The following is a 24,383-nucleotide window of genomic DNA, read 5'->3' on the forward strand; positions in this document are numbered from 1 at the left end:
AGAAGGGATCTGTGATGGGAGGAACCGAAGTGAAGAGACGACGGGGAAGGGAAGATGGATCGAGCAGGGGTGGAGGGCAAAAAGAAACGGAGAGATTAATAAGGGGGAAGGATGAGTGATGGATGTGTGGACGTCGAGGAAAGGAGGGCAGATCGGGGCAAAATATTAGGAGGGAGAGGGAGAGGGCTGGAGGAAAACTGAGGAAGGAAGGGCGGCCGACGGGGAACAGAGAGATGAAACAGACAATGAGTGAAATGAAGTCAGATAGAGAGAAGAACTGTAGCGGAGGGCTGAGAGGGAGGGAGGGTGAGAGATGTGAGTTCAGATGGAGAGCTTGTGGGAGTCACATCGTCTCCTCCACAAGCTATTAGTGATTTAATCACTCTGACATCACTGTGTGTGCATGTGTGTGTGCATGTGTGTGTGCATGCGTGTGTGCGTGAGTGTGCGTATCATACCAGATTACCCTGAGGAAGTAGTGCAGTCAGGAACTGCCTCATCACTCTTCCACAACAGTGTGCATTCATCATGTCAGAGTGGAGTTTCTCAAGCTCTGGATTTAGACCCAGAACAGGTCAAAGGTTTATACAGATTACAAAGCTACACTTTCTGTAGGACTGTTATTTAAAAGATGGCAGCGTCACGCGGTACATGTAGAGTAATTCTGTTCTGAAGGCCCCAAGTCACCAGCGGAAGTAGAAAGGTCACGTCAAAGAAACCCGCAGAGGTTTGCAGAGTCACACTCATCGGGCCGGTTTCAAAATTAGCAACGAAGCTATCTCAGCTGATAAGCAATTATTAGACCTCCTGTGTTGCCTGAAATTGAAACTGCTTCACAAGATAACAAAATGAGACAGGACGGCTGAGGGTGTTACATAAACAGTTAGCAAACAGCTTGCAAACTCATTAGCCATCTGTATCTGTCTATCACATACTTACACAAGTATATGGGTAGCTGACTAGAGACTAAAATAGTAAGAATATTAGATTTCAACAGCAGTTTTCATATTAATAAGTTGAATGAAATGATATAAAGATCCTAATAACAAAACGGCCAGAAGCGAGTAGATGGCTTTGAAATAAATTGAAGCTCAGAGGTCAATTAGCGCAGTTAGCTCTTCAATATGTCACCAAGCCTATGGAAACAAATGTGTGTGATTGTAACTGAATGACTGTGGCCTTGAGGATATTGAAATCTAACACGAATGAATGAGTATTTGTTCAACTTTCTCCTCTGCGACACACTCTAACTCGCACAACCCAAACTACAATGCAATTATTTCACATGCATTGGCGCCGCAATACACATATGACATAAGAGCACCGAGGATGAAAGGCTGTTATTATTATCACCACCAATAAAAGCATGTCTCTGGTTTTAGAGAATGCATGCAGAAGATTTTTTTCCTTTAATCCAGCCGCCTGTTAAACTCTTTCTTTCTTTAAACTCAGGAATAACTACCTAAAAACTGTTATCCACGGTATCAACTGATTGCACTTGATTAGCACCACACCTGCATTCGCCGCTTTCTGCAATCAGCTTGTTTTTGTAGTTCGGTTCTCCCGTCCATACAGGACAGCACCGGGCGGTCTTACAATCCGAGTCAGCCTGTCAGAGTGGCAAACAACAGAGGTCACCGCTTTGAATGAATATAAATATATAAGAGGGTGGTCAACGGGAGGTTATCAGCGAGACGATCAAAGCAAAGAAAGAGAGAAGAAAGCAATGTGTGTGGATGGACAGTAGTCAAGAATGAGGGACCAACTAAACATTTTTTCAAAACTCTAAAATGCTAAATGGAAAATATTAAGTGCTACAAGATCTGAGATGATTAGCGTCGAATGTGCTGCAAATTAAATACCAGTGAATTCGCAGCTTTTAAGTATTTCACTTAATTTGTGTCACTGCACTCGCTGCATCGCTTTGAGGCAGAGGAGGGAGGAAGATCTTGCTTTTGATGTCAGATGGTTGAGTGAAGATCTAATTTAAAATAAAAAAAACACACATCCCGCTTGTTTATCCTCTTTGCGGGCAAAAAAGAAACACAACACACACACAGAGGGTGCTGCTGCGGTGAGTTTATGGGAAACCCAGTCTTGTAAAAACAAGAAAAGCGGCCGACAGTCACTGCAGACACGGCCTTGTTTGTTAGCAGGAATAATCCTTGTATAGTATTAGGAATTTGATGAATTCCAGGTCTCATGGTCAGACCATAGCAAGGATGCAGCCATGAATTCAGTCAGCCTGTTGCAAACGCGTCTAAAGAAAACTTGCAGTCAGACTAAATAAATGGAGAAGTGGCACCGCAGTCGACCCACCCTGGAGGTTACAGGCTGGCCTTGTTGGTCAGTGAACCCATCATTGAGGCCTTTAATGTGGTCTCCTCCTGGCAGGGTGGGGGCCTCGAGGCAGATGGGTGTAGAGAGGGTAGCGGGGTATGGAGGGGGGGCAGGGGACCGGCAGCCTGGTGGGTCTCCGAACCGTGATTACAGGGTGTGTGCAGTCCGCGGGGGTTTGATCACAGGGGTTCGTTGGCAACAGTCAGCGTGCAGTTGTGGTGCATGTATGTGTGTGTGTGGGCGCACAACTCTGACCACAGGGTGTGTTTGAGCGAGCGTGTGCATACTTGGTAGAGAAAATGGCTTTAAAAAGAAAAAGAAAAAAAAAACACAACCACAGGGGAAGATGCAGGATGAAGAAGTACAAAAAGAGACGCGGTGAGAGAGACAGGGAGTGACAGGGATGCTAAACGGCAGAAGTGTACAACAAAGAAACAGATGCACGGAGGGAAAGAGGAGACAGCAGCAACTAGAACGGAGACAGCCCAGACACAGGCTGGCGTTTCAAAGCCGCGCCAGCTGACGGCTCACTTTTCGATATACCTGTCTAAAGCGCCGCTGTAAAATCTGTAAGCGCACCTTTAACCGCCAGGTGTTGGCTTTGCCTCAGACCCACAGATCAATAGGTTCTTTTGCTGCTTAACAACAGTGCTGCAAGAGAAAAGGCACCGAGAGGGAGGTAGAGTAGGAGCGAGCCAGAGGCAGGGATTTAAAACGGGTTAAAAATGTGTTTAGAGGAAGCCGGAGGTGCTCTGTGGTTATGTATGTGCAAGCTGGATTCTCCAGTATGGAGAAAAATGTCAATAGGCAAACAACAGAAGGCGGCTGCCACATTGATTTCGATACACGGCTGAAACTATTACGCACAGCGGCGCACAGCAACCGCGCAGGCGAATGTGGATCCTAGCTACGCGGGCAAAAAAATAAAGTTCTGAAGCTGTTAAAGATGTTGACTTAAGCTACTTAACTTTGACTGCTCTGACATTAGAGGAGATGAAGAGAAAGAGGAGGATATAGGGAGGGAGGGAGGGCGGAGGGAGAAAATGAGAGAGTCAAAAGGCGAGAAGGAGGAGAGGGAGAGGAAAGGGAGGATAAAAGTGCTTTTTTTATCCCCTTCGCCGTTTTTATTTTTGCTCTTTGACTCTGTCATTCAGCACATCTTTATCTCCCCAGCCTTTTCTCTCGGTCACACGGACCATGACTACACTAAAATGTGATTTGCTCTTTAATCTTCATAATCCACTTGGCCAATGAGTGTTTTCTCTTCTCTTACTAATTAAAAGGCAAATAATGGACGTGCATCTCACTGGTTGAAGGCGCAGGCTCACAGCGGTAGATGCTTCACAAGTTGGAGAAACGGAATAAGAAGGATGCGGAGGAATGGGGAAGCAGCGGGGAACGCAATCACGCCGTTCTTAGTATTTAAACTTTCAGATACAGATGACGGCAGAAAAACAAACCATTAAAAGAAAAACTCAGATTAAAAAAAAAAACAAACAAGGCTCCCTTTTCTCATAATTTCTCCCCTTTATTTCTTATCTCTGTTTTTTTCGTCTCTTTCTGTCATCTCGTCTTTGTTGCGCGTACAATGGGAGGGATCAAAAGTTGCTAAGGCAACAAACGGGGAGACGGAGAGAAGCTGTCACGCTTGTGGTGAAGGAGGAATTTTCTTCAGCTGAGAGAAAGAGAATGCGAGTGGGGGGGTGATGGAGGGAAGAGGAACAGAGGGTGGGGTGGGTGGAGAATGTTTATCTGTCCATTAGCAGGCTGTTATTTGAACCTGGAAGGATGTAGGGCTGGTGGACGAGAAGGGAAGATGTGAGTCGGAATAATAACTCAAATGCACAGTATGCAGTTATATAAAGCTTTAAATATGTGTATGCACCGTACTGTAAACTGTAAAACTGTACCAATGAGTTAATGAGTTAATCAGACACACAAAGCAGTAGGATCAATGATCTTAGGTTGTATAATATAAAATTATTTTCAAAAAAATCGATCTAGATGCCATGAAACCTTTAATTTAAACCTAACAACCTGGATTATTATGGATCTGGATGTCATAAGGAATGCCAACATACTGTACAATCTGTTTTTATTAACTAAATTTAAATGTTATTGCATTGTTTTAAAGCTAAACAAGAACAAAAATAAAAGAAATTGATGAAAGACGAAAAAGAAACTAAGTATAGGAGAAATGTGTGTAAAGGGATCCATAAAACAACAATCTAAGCATCTTTTCATATCGATTCGTCAGGTAAAATAAAGACAAAGCCTATTTTCCTCCTGTTTCTAGAACCAGAAACTGCAGCTATAGTCAGAGCTGCGCCAGTATTCTGAATGAAAAATGCATGGACGTAATAGTCAGAAGGCCGGCTCAGACCTCGGGCATGGACTGCACGCAGTCGTGGAGGCGAGGATGTTGTCATTAACGCCTCCCACCCTCCACACGGACGCCTCATTAAACGTCGCAGGAGGTCCTTCCATTCTGCGGCCATCCGTTGCAATTCCTCCTCTTTCTGCTCGAGCTGTCTAATTTTACAGCTTTCACGAGTCTTGACCAGCTGTTACAAACCATTTCCCCTGCAGAGACTAACGACATTTTCTCTGATTCTGATGCGTTATTGTAACTATAAAACCACCCTAATTAACTTCAGACGGGAAGAAGAACTAATAATCTAATATCAAAACTAACATTTGCTTTGTATGTTAAAGGTACAATGTCCATAAGAATATCTGCACAACTACTGCAGCATATGAATGATCAAATATCATTTAGTCTTTTATGTTAGAGCAGGATGCCACGATCACGTTTCTCCATTCATCTTGCCATCAGAATTGCAAGATATTTCACCAGAGGCTGTTTATAACCCGTGCTAAACCACTTCAGAAAGGATATTTTTTTTTATAATACCAACTCTGGTGCATAAACATGCCTAGCAGGAAGCAGCGCGCATGCTAACCAACGGGGACACATGCTGTGTTTGTGACACACTGCCTGGCAGATTTAACGTGTGAAATTCACATAAAGCAGTAGGCAATAATCCAAGTAATGAACATGAGAAAAAATGTCTGTGTTTTTTTTTTTTACTGTATGAATTATTAATTGTAAGATTACCCATGATGCATAGCGTTTTATTTTATCTTTTTAATTCTGGTGTCTACTTGGTCACATCTTAAATCCAAGCTTCTGTCTGAAACCAGTTTAATCTCAATATGATGATGAAACAGTGAATTAAGCGGAGTGCTGAAAGAAGGAAGGGCCCAATGTGTGGGAGTGTGTGTGCATGTGTGGGAGTGCACACATGCAGGGGTAAGGCGACAGGGTGATATGACTTTAGCTAGAGGATACAAATGCATGTACCTGCAGCAGCAATCAAGCTAAAACACACAAACACGCAAACATGGAAGCATCGGTATTATATTATATTTGCACAGGCAGCACACACGCTCTTGTGCACTCTGCACACAGACAGCGCACAGCTCTTGGGGATTGGGAGTTCAAAGGAGGTTTTATTTTGGGAACAGCTTTGGGTTAGTCACCCTACATCGGTGACAGACGGAGAAACAGGTTGCAAATATCAAACACTTTACAAGCAACCGCGACACAAACACACGGGCTCACGTTCTCACTTTCCGCATATTTCCTCCGGCTCCCTCTGAATTCCAAGAAGCGTCTCGCCAAAGGGAGGATGTGTTGTTTCCAACTCGCTAGATGACTTCTCCTTCACCGGCAGCTAATGCATGATCACAGCTCTTCTGACAGCTTTGTCAAAAAACACTGAGAAGTCGTGTTTGGGGTTCATTAACACGTAATGCTACATGGCAGGATGCTGGGATTACAGTAGACAAAACGCAATATTGTGAAGAGGCAATTTGACTGCTGCACGTCAGGGAGCATTTGAAAGCCCTTAGATCCTTAGTTTCCTTAGAAGGCATGCCATGCTTTGGATTTATCTGTGTCCATAGTTTGTTAGTTTGAAGGCCTTTTTTAGTCTTTAATGCCAAATACAATTAAAATTTTAAGCAACTGTGTTTCTTTGCTCGAATGTAAGCTGTACACATTAGCGTGGCTGTTATAGTTTATACATATCCTGCTGCAATATCAGTACAAATCCTAATGTAAATAGTCATTGTGTACACTGGAGCATGGTCTGTTTTAACTTAATTTATACCTATATGTATATCTGTACATACTCTGCACTTATATAAGGGACCATGATGGAAATAAGTGCTTGCACTTTGTCATGATCTATCCCTTGGATATGTCTTTACTGCTTGTGCACTTCTGGTTAGATGCATGTTGTTGCCTTGTACTTGAGCATGTGTAATGGCAATGAAGTTGAATCTAATTTAATCCAACAACCTTAGCACATACCACTGTAATCTGGTGTGACTTTCGAGGTTAAAGGTTACATTTCAAACCCTGAATGACATCACAGTCTGGTCAGTGGCTCCATCTTGGAGAATTTGAATTTTGTGAAGATCCAGAAACTCAAGAGACAGCGCCATGTTCACCAAACACAACGTCCTCCATCTAAAAGCTTTGTCTCTTGTAATGCCGCAAGAGAAGCGTGTGGTACCTTTAAATTTGCACACAATAACAGTCCATACGATTGCCCAACTCTTGTTATATTCACGGCCTAGTAAGTAGTAGAACAAGTTCACCACTATTCAGAAGTGGTGGAAGCCATAGAAGCAACTTAAAGCAGTGAATGGTATTTTAATATACTGTAATTTTGCTTTTTGCGCTTTTAAAACATCTCTAATTGCTAGCCTAGGTGGCTTCTAGTCCCCAACGTTTGACTATGAACGGTGTTTTTGCGAGCTACGTCCAATGCTAGCATTTTGTACATAAATTTCCACGCCATTATTATGAGCTCACAATCTCAGTTTGAAGTCAACATTACAGTTATTATCTAACATAAATGGGATATACGCAGTGGCAGCGTGGAGGGGTGGGGTGGGGGTGACTCCAGGACGCTGGCATGCACTGTTAAAGGGGAACTACTGTTGGCTTGTTTACCTGTAGTTTACTACTGTTAGTTTTTTTACAACATGGCTGAATATTTTTCCGATTCTGAGGTTGTGGACGAACCATAGCAGTAGCAAATTACAGGTAAACAAGCCGACCGTAACGGGTGCGCACGCCGCTCAGAGACGACATCGCCCAGGTCAGAAGACATCATCCGGGGTCTGTAGGTCAATCTACAGAGCCCAGATGATGATAACACGTAACTCCGGACTCAACGAGGAATAGCTCTAGCGTATCATAACAAAATATTGGTGAAATGAATGAGTTTCGCTGCAGATAATGTGTTATTTAGAGGCTGCGTTTCGATGCCCTGACCACTCCCACTATATGGATATACGCTGATCTAATTATCTCCTGAACAAGTGCAAATGAAACAAAAGTGATACTGGTGAGTAAACGATGGTATTTTATGCTAGAATTAAGGTCCAGGTTGTAAAAAACAGTAGTTCCCCTTTAAGCCGTCTTGAGGTTAGCTAGGTGGCTATAAAATATACTTGTTGTCATTTTGGCAAAATCAGCAGACAAAAACTAAGAAGCCTGTGGCTGAAATAAAGAACTTGCCGTCCCTGAAAACACCATAAAAACACTGAGTGCTAAAGTGCCACTGTTATTTCCGCAAACTGTATTTGAGCTCTGTCTGAGTGGAAAGCTTAACAGGCGTAGCAACAGTAACTAAGGGGCTTAGTGAGTGGTTAATAATGGTTGTTCTATAAATCCCATGAAAAACGTATCACTATCGCACAAATAAAGCAAAGCAAAGGTTAAATACAAAGTTTTGTGCTCGCTGATAAACTCTTTCAACAATGTCAAAGGTGCTTTGGTACGTAAAGTCAGTGCACACACACACACACACACACACACACTCATAGACTCTCAGAGCAAGGCGGTAATTGAACAGGCGTTGGCACAGTTTGGTGGCGACACCTGTTTCAAATTTATAATGAGCTGCCAGGGGAGAGGACCACACACACACACACACAGTGACACACACACACACACACACACATTCCATCATATACACTCACACGGTTGTCTGGGTCTTGGCTGCGACTCTGTGCTGAGTTGCAGGTCAGAGGAAGGCTAAGAATAAACGGACCCTGCTGCTCTCTCTCAGACACACACAGTTCACTTTTTTTTTCCTCTTTCTCATGCACACACACACACACACACCCACCCATATACATGCCCTCTGATTAGACCAAGAAAGGAAGAGAGGAGGTAGATACAAAGAGTCTGGGATCCACTGGGGAACAGCTGAGGGATAAATAAAAGAAGCACTAATTGGCTGAACAGAGATTAATTCATTCCTGCTGTGTATAATCTGAGTCCAGATAGTGATTAAATATAGATCCGCGGTGCTTTAAACATGCGCATGACGCAGCAGCCGAACTCGCCCTGACTGCTCAATTGCACGCTGTTTCACTTCTTTTGTTTTAGCTGGGCCACTGAGAGTCGTGACACACCGAGCCAATAGCCAGACGATGTCGGGCTGTCCGCGAGCATGTGCGGCCCTTGTTTTTGCTTTGTGTCCGGCTCTTTGGCACTGGTCAGATCCCTGCCTGTGACTGCTCGCCTGATTGAGCGAGCTGAATCGGTGACAGACTCCGTAGGTGAGAGAGATCACTGGGATTGGCTGCTCAGCTCAGCGAGCCAGAGCATGAGAGGAGAAGCAGACGTGACAACAAAGACAAGAGGGCACACGCGCACACACACACAGAAAGTCCTTCTCATTTTTCATCGTCATCTGAAAATTCAAATGTTTTAAACAACATGGCTGTCTGGAATGAGGAAAGACCAACTGACCATTGACTCAGGAGGTTTATTTCAACTCACACAGGTGGAGACGCTACAGACTGATGCTACAGACTAGTTGGTCGTAGTTAGGTTTTAGTCTTTGCAGTGTGTTCAAGTTCAACACCACAGTAGATTAGGTCTTTGATAATGGTTTGACTTGTCTGGGCTTTAACTTGTGGTGGTCAAGACCTTTTGGGTTTCCTTAAAGACCACTGAAATCCCACAAATACCAAATAAACAACAATATGCCTGGTAAAGGCCAACACAAAAGCGTAAAGGCACATTTAAGGTACTGCGGCACATAGACGCCATAACCTCTGCACATAGCCAACACCGGTACGAGCCATTTATACTTGTGCACTCGTCAGTCTGGTTCCCTCTGTAAACGCCAGTCTACGCTGTGTCTTTTTTGCCAGTCGGGTTAATTTCTGTTTCTACTTCCTGCTTCACTTTCAACAATGGCGACTGAACCAAAATTTCACCAAAGACAAGTCATACAAATGTTTGTATCTCCGAACCTCCTCAGTTAACCTTTCCTTGATGTGTTCCATCTTTACTGATCCAAAACAATCAATTTGAAAATTGCGGAGATGGAGAAGCAGTAGGAAATACTGAAGCAGAAACACGCTACTACCAAGCGGACCAATCACAGCTCTTGTGGTCTGCGTTGCCTCAACACATAGTTACATTTCTAGGGAGAAGCGCGTCAGCTACGGCACTAGGGCCTGCATATTCTCTGCACTGTCGCCATAGCTACGGCGTCAAATTGACGCAGAAGCCTAAACCGCCTATAAAATTGCTGGGGTGCCGCTTTAAACGCACCGATCCACCAGTGTTGAGCGGCTCCTCGTGAGCTCTCGGGACGGCTAAAATGAATGGGAAGCAATGTAGCATCACATTAGTTTTTATAATTAAGAGCATGAATTTTAGCTGAAGCGTCCTCTTCCTTCACCACATCCTTCACTTACTTCCCCGCTCCTATTGGCAGTTCAGCTCCAGCGACTTTCAGATTAGCCCTGTGAATGTGGAGCAGCACCCGTCTCACCCCCCCCACTTCAACTTTCCCTCAGTCCATCTTTCTGCTTTTAGCACTTTTCCCGAGCTTTTACCCGAGCTCACTCCAACAGACAGCAGGAACGAGAACAGTTGACAGATTAATATGGGGTTGCTTAGATGCAGGAAGCAGACAAAGGGGGTAAACAAAACTATTACACAGACTGAAGGAAGGCATACTGTAGGAGGAACAAAAGGGAGTGGAGGGAGGCGTGGACACTGAGTTATGTCTGGGTTGTGATTCAACTAAACTGCCTTGGCAGTAAGTCCTTTATTTTCTCAGGTTTAGACAGTGAAGGATGGATGCTGAAGATGAGGAGAGGGGTGAAATATGTGAGGAGGAGGAGAAAGGTGGGGGATGATGAAGGTGGCAGGTAGGGTGAGAGGAAGGCAAAAAGAGAGGAAAAGTCTGACAGTGTAAATAGGCAAAGGTGAAAGGCAGAGGGGAGAAACATGCAAATGAGGAGGAGTCGAAGGTGTGCAGGGAGCGGCAGGAGCGGGGGGGGGGGATAAGGGAAGGAGGAGAGACATGAGATGACAGGAAGGTGAGGGTGGAGGAGAAGGTGAAGAAGGGAAGGGAACAAGGGGAAGGGAGGAGGGGAGGGAGGGGGATGAGAAAAATCACCCTGCGTGGAGGAAAAATCTAAAAATATACCAGACAAAAATGTGGGGGAGGTGTGGGAGAGAAAAGAGAGAGAGAGAAAGAATACCGAGCAAATTCAAGGTTGGCGAACGGCAGAAATGTAATGAGGCAAACAAGAGCGGCAGATTAAAGCAGGTTCACATTAGTGTAGATGGAGTGAGAACAGAAAAGGGATAAATAAATAAAGGAGCTCATGGGATATCGACAACGAGGGAGATTCTAAGCCACCTTAAACCTGAAGTCAGACGCCGAGGAGACGGGGTGGACTGATTGAAAGGCTACGTGAATAATATCTGAGCTAGAAACACAGAGGAAAAGGAAAGTAAATGAGGCGCTAACATGGACTGGCGGAGAGAACCAAAAGACGAGAGATTAAGGACGAGTGGAACGAAAGAGAAGGAGCAGAGTGAGAGACAACAAGTGGGAAAGATCAATGTGCCACGGGGGACTCCTCTGCCGTATATACCTCACTCTGCCTGCTCACACTCCTTTACATGGAAACATCGGATCATCGATCTGTCCCGTCCTTTCCCTGGCTGTCAAACCCGCTCCCCCCAACTTTTGAAAAACAACAACTTTAAAGCCTCTCAGCTTCTTTCCCTCAGCATGTGATCCAAACCATCAATTTCCACCATTCCTCCTCAGCTCCCTGTCTCTCTGTGACTTTGAAGAAGGGTACTCAAGAGTCAAATAGGCTCGCCTGATGTCAAACCCAGAGAGTGATGAACCCATCATGGAGAATATCTCCAGCTGTTTGATTCTTTGTCCAGTTTATGTAAAGTATTTGCGGAATTTGATGCAATTGTTAAAATATACTCACATTAATCAATTATCTTGTCTCTTGTTTGTTTGTTTTGTGTTTCAGCTCGCATCAACATGCCGATTCACGGTAGATTTGTTTGTTTCGTGGTTTAGTCCGCATCAACGGGGTTTGTGTCGTGATTCATAAAAGTACTAGGATAATTATTGAAATATTAGTTGTTGTCTAATATTATTGGTGAGAAATGGTGAGAAAAACGGGTTTTGCAGTAGCAGCGTGGAGGGGGGTGACTCCAGGACGCTGGAATTCACTGTTAAGCCTTCTTGAGGTGTCGTGGGCCTAACTTAACGAAACATCGGTGAAGGGAGGTGCCCACTTGAAAACCACAATGACATGCTGCATACTGCTGTTGTTTAGGCCATGTCTTCATATTGATGTCTTCATATTGCTTGGTAGCTGTGGTTAGCTGCTGAGCGGGCCATACAAGCCAGCAGCGTTAGGTTAGCTTATGTTTCGCAATGTTTGAATTATCCTCTGCTGCTCTGTGGGCCTACAAGCCAGCAGCAATTACTTACTTCATTTAGATTGTAGGTTAAGCTAGCCAGTAGCATTTGGTTAGCTTATATTTCACAAGGTTTGAGTTAGCATCTGCTGCTGAGCGGGCCATACAAGCCAGCAGCATTTACTTAGTTCATTTAGATTGTAGGTTAAGCGTCATATCACATGACTGTAGGTTTGTTAGGGTTTCTCAGCTGGACAGGGCCTCTAAATGTGTTTTTAATGAATGACACTTATGTCAAAAAAGGCCCCACAAGTGTCCACAGCTCCATGAGGTTGTTAATGAACACAGCATTGCGTCAGCCATCCTCTGTGCACCATGAATGTCAGTCCAAAATTGCGTTTACAGGTATCAACATTGTCATCCAGTATGTCCAGCTCTTAAACCTGTGCTACGGAGACTCACCACGCATGCATCACTGATTGACCCTGTTACAACCACACCAAATACGCTGAATCACTTGAACCACTCTTCAAAGTGGATGCATGTGTCCTAGTCCAAAGCTAAAATCCATTTAAACTTTACGTGTGATTCCCCTGCACAGCTAATCCAGGTAGAAATGTTTATTTTGTCTTTGTGATCCTCTTGTAGCAAGTACACCAACAATAGTTTCTGTTGCAGCTAATCTCACCTCCACTGACATCAGCTTTTTGAGTTAGTTTCATGTGAAATACCTGCAACAGACTAAAACCTCTACCTAGAGTCTGGCTACCAGTTCTTGATTATTTGCAAACTCTAATCTGACACACACACACGCACATACCCAACGTTTATGATAAACGTTGCTGACCTAATGCCTTGTATTAGTCACTAAAAACTAGTCTTTCTGCAGGAAAGCCTCAGAATAAACAACTTTTGCCAACGTGTGCCGCCCCTAGACACACAAGCCAACGCACATTTCTGTTTTATTAAACTTGTGAGAATACATTTACCATGCCCATGTCATGACACAACCTCTGTTTCTAACCTAATGCACAACCTCATCAATCAGTCTGCACCTTAGGAAGCGGGGAAACAGCTAAAATGATCTCACTGTGCACAGATTACCTCACTCTTCCATCTAAAAGTCAAACAGATATGCAAAACCCCCACACACTCTTTCACACACACACACAAACACAGAGTGCTTGCTTTATAGGCCCCAGAAGGCGCTGAGGAAACTGCATTCCCAAACGCTTTATGTACTGGTCAATTTAACTCCGCTAACATCAGCATATTAAAAATGCATGTGGCCAAGGACGCAAGAGCAATTTTGTGCGAGCGTGTACGTGTGTGCACACGCGTGTGCCAGCGTTTACTGCAGAGCATCTTACCTTGAAAAGTAGCATCATTACACTGTTATCTACCTAATAGAGCTATTTATACTGGGAAGCGCTCGATTAACCCACACAGTGGATTCTGAATAGAAGTCAGTCACACAGAAAGGAAACCGAGAAAGAGGAACATTTCATTGTTGATCAAAAATGTGTCTGGCGCCGCGTCTTGCAACAAAACCCATCAAAAGTAAGGAATATACTTTATTGTTCAGAGGTGGCTGTAGACATCCTCAGGTGTCAGACTTTTCATGAGATCTAATGACAGATGGTACTCACATGGTCTCGTCATTCTGAAACTCCAGCTTCCCAGCAGCCAGTTCATAGTCCTCCCCTCCTCTAGCGGTGCCGTCCACGGTCCGATAGGGGACGGCTACCAGGCCTCGAGCCCCTGACGTCCTGAGGACCTTCACCTCCATCACGCCCACGCTCTCGCTCACCCTCTGGCTGCCGCTCTCAAAAGTGAAGATGCCTGAGTAAGAAGGAAAGAAAGAAGTAGTTCAGAGGGGGGAGACGCTAAAAGACGTGTAAGACAAGGTTGATGAACACCTACGCTCTGGCTTAGTCTCTAAAGTGTACAGTATATACCGTATAGTGAGAGGATAATAGATTACCGCCCACTCTCTCTTGATAAAAGATCATAAGCATTAGGCAAATAACCACTCTTATTCTTACTCATCCTCCAGCACTTTCATTCTCTTTGGATGTTATCAAATTCCTGCAGATGAAGAAGCGGCAACACAGAGGTATTGGAACATTTAGCACCTTCTTATTATACCCTTTCTTGTATGCTTGTATGCCCTGGGAGTACAAGCTGCACCAAACTATTCATTCATTCATTTTTTCTAACCGTTTGTCCTCTGGAGGGTCGCCGGGGGGGGGGGGGGGGGGGGGGGGGGGAGTCTATCCCAGCTGTCACTGGGCGAGAGGCGGAGTACACCCTGGACAGTTCGCCAGGGTTTACAAAGAGAGACAAACAACCCAAACTAATTAATTAAAAAAAAAAACTTGCTTTGAGCGCGACCTTTCCTAACCAAACTTTGAGAAATGTCAGAGCGCTTTAACATCTGCTCGAAGTTGCTAGCCCGATCAGCTTCCATTTTTGGCCTGCTGTGGCTCAAGTGGTAGGGCAGGTTGTCCACTAATCGTAGGGTTGCCTGTTCATCCCCATTGCCCCCTCAACAAGACAAGACACTGAACAGAAAGTTGCTCCCAATGTCAGGCGATCACCTAGCGTGGCAACCACTGGTGTGCCCTGTAAAGTAACACTAAGGTTGAAAAGCACCGTTTATTTTGATAGATTGTTACAGAACCACTAATTGTGACTAAAAAGACACCACCCAGATCAATCCAAACAACACTCACTAAATCAGTTGAGTAGTGGGTTGCGCACCACCAGACAATGTTCGAAATAATAACCTAAACTTCTCACCAGTCTTTGCCTTTGTATTATATATACCATGACCTGGATGACTGACTATCTTCACAGACCATTTACCGTTTACTTTCAGCTTGTTTACCTGTAATTTGCTACTGCTATGGTTCGTCCACAACCTCAGAATTGGAAAAATATTCAGCCGTGTTGCAAAAAACTAGCAGTAGCAAATTACAGGTAAATCGCGGGTGCAAGTGTTGCACAGAGGTGACATCATCCAGGTCAGAAGGGTCCGGGGTCTGTAGGTCAATCTACAGACACCGGATGATGATAACAGGTAACTCCAGACTCAACGGGGAATAGCACTAGCGTACGATAACAAAATATTGGTGAAATGAACGAGTTTCGCGGCAGATAATGCGTTGTTTAGAGGCTGTGTTTCGGTGCCCCATTCACTCCCACTATATGAATATACGCAAATCTAAATATCTCCTGACTGACTCCAAATGACACAAAAGTTATATGGGTGAGTAAACGATCGTATTTTATGCCAGAAATAAGGTCCAGGTTGTAAAAAACAGTAGTTCCCCTTTAAGAGGCTGGTTAGCCTAGCTAAACATGTTGTTAGATTTAGCTTGGTTTGAAATGATGACGACTATAAAGCAACACCGTTCATATAGCTTAACAAGTTATGAAGAGGGACAAAATGCCTTGAGTTTGCAGGACAAATGCCCAGATGGACGTTTAAACAGATACAACAAATGTTTAAAAATGTCCAAAACTTCACCAGAAAAGTACCTACACAAAAAGGAATAATTTTAATTCCAGTGAAGCTAGACAGTTCTGGGCACATTCTTGTTACCTGCATGATCGTCATCATAGATGGTCACTGTGGCGGTGTGGTTGTCACCCAGCACGGCTTTTGGGGTGACGCTGCCATCCAGAGGGGCGGTGCCGATCTCAGGATAGCCAACCACACGAGGGTTACTGAGGTGGACGTAGAAATACTCGTCCTCTTCAAAGATGTCGTCATCAATCACACCCACCGTGATCTCTGGGGAAAGAATTCAATTTAAAGTGATTCTCAGTGCCTCTCTTGATGGGGAGTAAATCCAATAGATTTTTGTCGAGGCCAGTAAAAAGAAAATCTGCCCCCGGTGGTGCAGATGACCTCTGCTATTTGAGCATCAGTCTCAATGACATGTTTTTTGAAAATATGTCATGAAATATTGGCGTCACTGTAATTTTTACCCTTTAGGGTCTCTCCGGGCTTAAACAGCAGCGTCCCCTCCGCAAACTCATAATCTGAACCTGCGTTGGCCGTCCCGTCCTCTGTGCGATAATCCACCTAAGGGAGAGATGGGGACACGACGTGAGATGATGGGAAAAGAGAGAGCCGTCAAAGATAAAAACAGAAGCAAGCAGATATGAAAAGGGCAGATAAACACAAAGGAAGAGGGAGAGCGCAGAAGAAGAAATAAAGGAGGGGTATTTGGGGAGATGGGGACGGAGGGTGAGAGAGAACAAGAAAAACATCTTCATTAAACCGAGCCCTCTGGTCAGATACAGCCTCATGATCAGGACTTTGAAGACAGTACAATGAAACGTCCCCTGTATCCTGTCCTTTCTCTCCGTCCTCTTTCTCTCTATCTGCCGGTTAATTAACCCCCCTCCTTCCTATACAGTTACAAACAAAACCCACATTCATTAATTATAATCTGATACCAGTGATCAGAATCTGTCTGCTCATACATAAATGGAAATAATTCAAGTACATTGTTGGTAGGCGAAGCAGGACAAGTCGATGTGTTGTGGCGCTGCTCCTCTGGTCAGTCTCTTGACTCTGCTTTATTTTTAGATTTGCATGAAGTGACACAGGTCTAAAATTATTTTTGAATTCATCCATTTAGCTCGAAGATATTGCTGGGACCACACAGAGGATTGGTAATATTTGAAATGTTTTATCCAATGTCTTACATTATAATGAAAAAGCTGTATGTTTATCTCATTAAAAATGATAAAATGATGAGTTTTCTCACTTGGACTGACTTTTTGGTTCTGTATCATTTTAGGTTAAAATTAATGAGATGATGCTGCAACCTGACCCTTATTTTCTTAAAGTAAAGTGGCAATCTTAAAATGTTACTTCTCTTTGGCGCCCCCTATGGTAGTAAGTGGTAAGTGCACGTGTTTTTTTTTAACCTGAGATCCAAATAATGGGAAATATGAATTATTGTCTGCACTTGAATTCTTATGAAACGTCATCAGTCGCTGCCCAAGTATCGTTCAAATTCAAAGTACGCATCTGACCGAGTACGACTCGAATGCACAGATTTGTTCCTGGCCCACCCCGATCCAATGAGGACAGATCATGATATCCCTCATGGTATCCCAGAATGCATTTCACGGGTGTCATCAAGTACAATGCTTTTATAATTACAGAATGACCATAGTGCATCCTCACATCCCTCAGTGTCTACAGTCAAGCTTGTCAAGTCTGAACTAAGAACACAAGTCCAAGAGAAAGTGGCTGGTGATTTTGCACAGGAGTGTCTCCACAGACGCCCATTTTTGAATACTGTAGATGCAAGGACGTTGATGCAACTTCACCAGTGGGCCATAGGCTTAATCACCGCTCTGTTACTTTTAACTGCTGCTAGATTTATTGAAAAGAACATATTTGAGATTGCTACTGTAAAAAGGCTCAGATTATTATTCAAGCATGAAAGCTGCTGTTAATCATGACAAACCCACTGTGATTTATCAGCTGACTCTGTAGGTCCACATGCTGCTACAGAGCAGGTCAGAAACATTTTTTTAAGCATTTTGCAGTCCACAGTGTGTTGGTTTGCTTTCACCACTCTTATCAGCGGACAGACAACATGAGCAAAACATCATTCAAACATAGTGGAACCATAATCTGGCAGCTAAAGGGCTAGGTATTCAGTAGTTGGCGAAGAGTAACACAAAGTAACGCAGACAAATCAAGGAAATGGATGTTATTGCAAACAGAAAGCAACTGTTTGCAACTTAGAGATTGTCTCCGCTGTCAAAAAGTGGCACAAAAACAAAGTTCAGACCTATTAACCTTTGGGTGTTGGCTGCCTTTTGTTAAAATGTTAAGAAAAATAAAGCACCTTGCAGAATTCTCTGCACATTTTTCAAACGTATAAAAGGCTAACAGAGAGCAGCCTGGGTGCTTTAAGCAGGCCATCAACTGCAAGTAGTCTCAAGTAGTCTCTTTCATATCCTGTTAGGCGAAAATAATATTTCTTTTGTCTCCAAAGAGCTGCGCTGTCAGTGAGTCTGGAGAGCCTGTGTGTGGGCTAAACAGGCCACTTCACTTAACAAAATCAGCCTTCGGGTAGGCAGCAGACTGAGGCCATGCCCTCAGCATACCTCTACAGACAACACACTGATCTTGCACCACAGCTTCATTTGTATACGAGGAGAAGAATAGAGGAGGCAGCCTCGCAAATCCCTTGCAGTAATAGTCAGCAGATCAGATATCATTCCTCTAACAGAGAGTCTCGGCAGGAGACTCCCTTCTTCGGGGAGCTCTCTTATTCAGAGCATCAGGCCAGCATTAAGCCCGAGATCAATGAGCCTTTGCAACAGGATATGTGTTTTCTTTGAGTTACTACCTGAGCTGTTTTCTCTCATCTTTTCTGTGTTCCCCTCTGTCACACACTTCTCTCCCTTTAGCACCATTTGGCCAGAAAAGGCAATAATGCTGCTCAAAGCATCTAGAGGTGAGAACTTGCAATGAGTAAGAGCAGATGTAGACTAGGAAGAGTGCCCGTGGAATCAGTCCAGGGAAGACTTTTGTTTCCTCTGGCGTCTTATTTTATCTGCCTGAGTGTCTCTTGGCTTTTTACCTCAACCACACACTCTTTTACTCTCTAATGTGTTGCATTCATCACACACACACTCACAAACCTTGACAGTGACTCCGGGGTCTCCTCCGTGTCTCGCAACGGTCAGTTTCAGGGAGCCACAGTTCTCAAAGCACTGGTACAAAGGGGGTTCGAACTCCATCCTGATGGTGTGGGGGTCGTCCTCCTGGGCCTGCGTCTCATGGCTGCTCACCACCTGGATAATAACACACACACACACACACACAGTCAGGCGCAATGTGTTGTGATAGTTGGGAAACTGTCGGGTCAAATGGAGACGAGGGGGAGGGGAGGGGAGGGGGCAGCTCACCTTGCGAGCCTGGTCGGCGGCGTGCTTCTTCAGGATGTTGCCGGCTCCGATCATCATCCTGGTTGCCTGGATACGGTAAAACGCTCGGCTCTTCTGCTGCTGCATCAGGACCTGACCAACGAAAACCAATCAATCAGTGATCACTCTCTGTATTTAATTTGCCCTTTACAGATTAGTCACACTTTCATGAAAGCGCCTCACTTTTCATGTGACAGCTGCACTTTTGAGGGTTCAGCAGTGAAACTCTCATCATAAATTCTTCTTAAGCCTCTACAGGGAATTTAAAGTCAGTGTCAAAGGTCAGCTACTGACATTTGGAAAGTTTCAACTGCGCTTTTTGACAGATATATTGCCAAGACAGACATAATAATTGAGTAAAGTAAGTGTTAACATCTTTGTCACACCGGACTTCAGTTGCTTCTGTCTTTAGCTGAAAACTTTGGATGTAATGAGGCGTATCAATCTATAAGTAATGATTACAGTAAAAATGTAAGACTGAATATTAATGTATTATCCTAACGATCCAACAAATTGAAAATGAACAAATTGGGCACTGTAGCCGCGCAGATCATTAGATTAAAACATTGCCTCGGAGCTGGAAACAATGCGATTTATTTAAATTTAAAAGGGACTGAGCTGGCAGTTTTTACCACAGGATCCTTATACAATCTGTGAATGGAGTGAATCAGCAATTGTTAGTTAAGTCAAAATTTTATTTGTTTTTGCTGAACGTGTTTGCCTGGCTCCATTTCCTCTAAGAAATGTTTCATTCATTACGACCTCGAGAACTTTAATTCACCCGGTCGAGTTTAATCTAAAGGGCAGCTGTCATTCTTATTTACGGCACGGAGCTGCGGGAGTAGCTGCAGGGTGAGGTAGGCCTGAATACAAACAAACACCTGGGAGCTCCCGAGTTGCGGAACTACTTTCCCTCCCTCGTTTACTACTGAAACCAAAGACAATGAAATGAGTTGGAGAGGAGGCAAAGTAAAGAAGAGGAAAAAGCAAAAGGACAAAATAGGTGCACAGGATAAAACTGAGGATTCCCTAATGTGCCAGATCGATAACTAACATTGAAAACGTGTGAATAACTACTATAAGAGACAGGTGTTTGCAGACTTGAGTATGACAGCCATCTAGTAGCGGGATGAGAACAGATTAACCGACTAATCAATTAATCGTGAGACACAGTGACGACTGAAACTCACCTAAGCTCAGGACAAATTTAACCAAAAGTTAAATTTCAAAGTCCAGCAAAAAGACTTAACTGCAGGTCCACTTGCTTGCTTTACCAGAGCACTTAAACGCACCTCTTAAGGCCGTAACCTACGCATTTTTACTTGTATGTTCGACAGTCTGGCTCGCACTGTAAAAACACCACCCAAACACTAGGTGGCGCTGTGTCTTTTTTGCCAGTCGGGTTAATTTTTGTTTCTACTTCCTGCTTCACTTTCAACAACGGTGACTGAAAGTTTCGAGCCATACAAATGTTTGTATCTCTGAACCTCCTCAGTTAACCTTTCCTCCATGTGTTCCATCTTTAATGATCCAAAACAATCAATTCGAAAATTGCGGAGATGGAGAAGCAGCCAGAAATACTAAAGCGGAAACACGCTACTACCAAGCGGACCAATCACAGCTCTTGTCTGTGTTGCCGCGGCGCGTAGTTACATTTCTGGGGAGGTGCACGTCAGCGTGAATTTCATCTTTGAGATGGAGCTAAAAGCTCCAAAAAAGGCAGTAAGGTGACCTTGAGTTAATCTTTTTTTTGTCAGACCCTGGCTTTTAAGGTCAAGAATGAGCTTTTGCATATATCTAATGTTCATTTAACTTACCGGGCAAAAAGGCACCTGGATGGCAGAGGGGTGGCATGTTACAGTGCTGTCAATCAGGTCAACTCTACAGACTAGCAACGAAACTAGCAACAAAAACTCTGTTGTACTAAATCTGAGTGGGGCATCAAATACTGAATTTGGTGTTAATGTTTTTTGGGCTTATATACTTAAAAGACATGAACAGGGTTAATTTTTCTCAAATTCACTAAAAAAAAGCAGTTATGCAGGAAGTACCAATGGAAATGCAGATCAAGTGGTTAAACAGCTCTGAAGTTGCTCCGGAAGATCATACATTTTTCTCTCAGTAATTGCTGCCACTGCTGCCACCTCCACCAACTAACCCCTCCACCCCGCTGTCACTTAGAACACCTTGTTCACAGCCCAACGTGTCGCAGCATCAGCTCCAACAGCACCGTCCTCAAAGGAATATCATGTGAAATGAGATGCATGATGATGCGTTTGCTACTGTTTCGCTCGCTCAGATGTTCAGAAAAATCGAGACAAGAAGATGCAAGGGAAAACTTTAAGGAGCAAAGTCGAGTTAAAAGCAGCGAGAAATCCAGCGCCGTGTTAGATCAGACAGTTCACCCGCTGCTTTGACATCAGACTGTCATTACAGGCTGCTTAGCTACCAGTTAACCATCACACTCATACAGGTGTACACCTTTCATGACCTGGTGCTAAAGGAGCAGTCTGATATTTTGAGGAACACATTTATGCTGTGTTATAAGTATCAAGCTAGAGTCAGGAGGCAATTAAAGACTGGTTGGCTCCGAGTCTTTATGCTAAGCTAAGATATGCTAATAAAACCCTTGTCACTAGACAAACATATTGCTGGCATACATAGCTAATGTGATTGTGTGCTACTAACCTGGTAATTAGCCATCTCAATCAGCTGCTCCATGTCTTTATCCGGATGTCTCTGCTTCAGATCCTTTAGTGTCCTGGCCATGTCCCTCCGGGCCTCATCCTCCTCATCCTTCGCTCCTCCCTCCTCCATCGTCCCACCGTCCATCCCGCTGTGACAGTTCAATGCCATCTGTCCGTCCAACTCCAGCATGTCCATCTTGGTGAAGCCCCCCGGACCCAGGGGTCCTCCGCCGCCTCCTCCGTCCATCCCTCCGTCGTTGCCCTCCGTCTCGATGATGATGCCGCGGTTCTTGTCGGCGCGGTAACGCTTGCGGACGTACTTGTAGAAGAGGAGGCGGCGGTCAGCCACCCAGGCCTGGACCACGCAGAGAGGGAAGCAGAGGAAGGTCAGCACCGCCTCCCATACCTAAAGGAAAGAGGGGACAGGGTTAACAGCTTCGCCTTCTCCCTTCCCTACGGCCTCTTTCTTCAACTGTCCTCCTTCGACAGCTTCCACTTATGTCTGTTCTTACCTCCACCTCTCCAGGGGAAAAGACACTCAGAATCAGGTAGAGCCAGATGTAGGCAAAGATACTCCAGGCTGCCGTGACGAAAAACACCCGAAGGTGTTTGATTTTGCGCGTCTCTCCTTCGGGGACCACGTACACGCACAGGGCGATGATGACGAACATGTTGAAGGCAGCGCTGCCCACGATGGTGCTGGGGCCCAGAGAGCCTGCCTCGAAACCGTGACCGCACACCTACGGGTGGAGGTAAAAAAAAAAATAATCAGACTGGCGCGTTCCCATTATGTTTTGTATCGGCTAATCTAATGTGTAGCCACACGGCTCGTATTGTACCGACCTCAATAACAGACAGCAGTATCTCGGGGGCACTAGAACCCAAGGCCATTAGAGTGAGATTAGAAACCGTCTCATTCCAGATTCTGACCGTGGCCGTGGTGGTCTCGCCATTCGGCCTCTTTATAGTGATCTCCTTCTCCTGGGAGGTTATGACCTGCAGATGAACAGAGATTAAACAGAGGGGATGGAGAGGAGGAGGAACATAACTACCTGAATCTACTATATTGTAATATCACGGGAGGAAACTCATAACGCAACATCTCAGCCGTATGTGGAATTTGTTGCGTGTTCAAATATTTACCCACCTCTATAGAAGACATGAAGCGGTCCGCTATGATGCTCATGCCCAGGAACATATAGATGAGTGCTACGAAGTAAACAATGGCCCGTGCCACTTTATCCCCTACAGAGGGGTTCTGGGGGTTCCACACGGGCAGTACCACTCCTGAAATTTATGTAAAAACACGCATTAATCAAAAAAAAAAGAACAAAAACATCACGAGTCACGTTTGATTATAGTAAAGTTGATTAAAAACATCACATTCGGTCACTGTGAGCACGTTGCGGGCAGCACAGCCTGGGACATTTTTCATATGTTCCTATTTGTCTCACGAAAATGACTGAATTTGATCAATGTGCTCCAGGCCCGGGGCAGTAAATTGGCACACGTACTGTATTTGCCTGTCAGGCAGTGACACCCGGCCACCTTTGTATGGCTTGGGTTGCGTTACACTGTATTCTGCTGACACTGTTCAAATTTAAATAATGCATTAGCACCTGGCAAATAAATCTCTTTGCCTGTTATTTGCGGAGCCTCTTGGACAAGCCACACCGCAACAGGCTGGCAAAATATACCGCAATAAATGCCATGATGTTTTACTACTTTGGAGTTAACGAGTCCTCTAGACGGGAATGTGTATGATCAAATCTAAGGACTTCCACTGGAGAGTAAGTTGAAACCCGACATAGGAACGCCATATAATATCGCTCATTAGTGCTCTTATTGTCTCTACTCTTCTGTTCTATAAATACTGAGTGGATAATCCCGCTTTTAATGCATTAAATCTGCAGGAAACGTCCATTGTACAATGCAACATAGATTTAATGCTTAACCATTGAATAAGACACTTTGAAGTAAAGAATAAACGCTATTCAGTTGAGTACTAGTTGTAAACTTAACTGATATAAATAAAAACCTTGAGCTGCTATAAATAGTCATGATTTCAGTGGATTACATGACGGATACACAGAACCAAACTGGACGCTTGCTTCAGTAATCTGCACTTGCTGAAAGGTTTAAGTGTAGAAACGTAATCACGTTAATCCCCCCCCGTCTCCCATTAAACCCACCTTCCTGACACGGGTCTCCACTGGCTGAACAGTTTTTCTCTGAGGAGCCTGCGTGCACCGATCCAGGGCATGACAGCAGCACAAGGAAGGAGAGGAGGAGGAAGATCAGGGAGGAGGAGGAGATGCGGGGGTGGTCAGACATGGCTGCAGGTGTCACTTCTGTTGACGCAGCCAGGCCTTTACTGGAGTTCTACTGGGTCAGCTCAGTGCGGGGTGACGTCCAAAACCTGGAGGTAGACAGAGAGAGGGGCGATTACTCAACCTGTCAATAAACACACCTATCAGCTATAAGCTCTTTTAATTAAAGCGTGCTGAAAGAGTGGTAAAACATGCAGGTAATAGAACAAGGTGAGGACAAACATATCGGCAGCTTAGCCGTCCTCTCAGCAAAACACTATATCTGTGACT

At 44.4% G+C, this 24,383-nt stretch overlaps 1 protein-coding gene across 1 annotated transcript in view; it reads right to left on the bottom strand.

The window, feature by feature from the left end:
* slc8a4b (solute carrier family 8 member 4b) overlaps positions 1-24,383 on the bottom strand; it is a gene marked incomplete at its 5' end in the record, with an annotated part of 56,500 nt that overhangs the window by 30,124 nt on the left and 1,993 nt on the right. Inside the window, 10 exons of the mRNA XM_084549319.1 lie at positions 13,777-13,969; positions 15,735-15,926; positions 16,124-16,220; positions 18,812-18,964; positions 19,079-19,189; positions 21,785-22,189; positions 22,296-22,523; positions 22,627-22,779; positions 22,931-23,070; positions 23,976-24,165. Coding sequence (XP_084405445.1) covers positions 13,777-13,969; positions 15,735-15,926; positions 16,124-16,220; positions 18,812-18,964; positions 19,079-19,189; positions 21,785-22,189; positions 22,296-22,523; positions 22,627-22,779; positions 22,931-23,070; positions 23,976-24,165 — 1,862 coding nt within the window. The remainder of the gene's footprint in view (positions 1-13,776; positions 13,970-15,734; positions 15,927-16,123; positions 16,221-18,811; positions 18,965-19,078; positions 19,190-21,784; positions 22,190-22,295; positions 22,524-22,626; positions 22,780-22,930; positions 23,071-23,975; positions 24,166-24,383) is intronic.

This window comes from Chelon labrosus (genome assembly GCF_963514085.1).
Source record: "Chelon labrosus genome assembly, chromosome: 1".
In the NCBI taxonomy this organism is placed as follows: domain Eukaryota; kingdom Metazoa; phylum Chordata; class Actinopteri; order Mugiliformes; family Mugilidae; genus Chelon; species Chelon labrosus.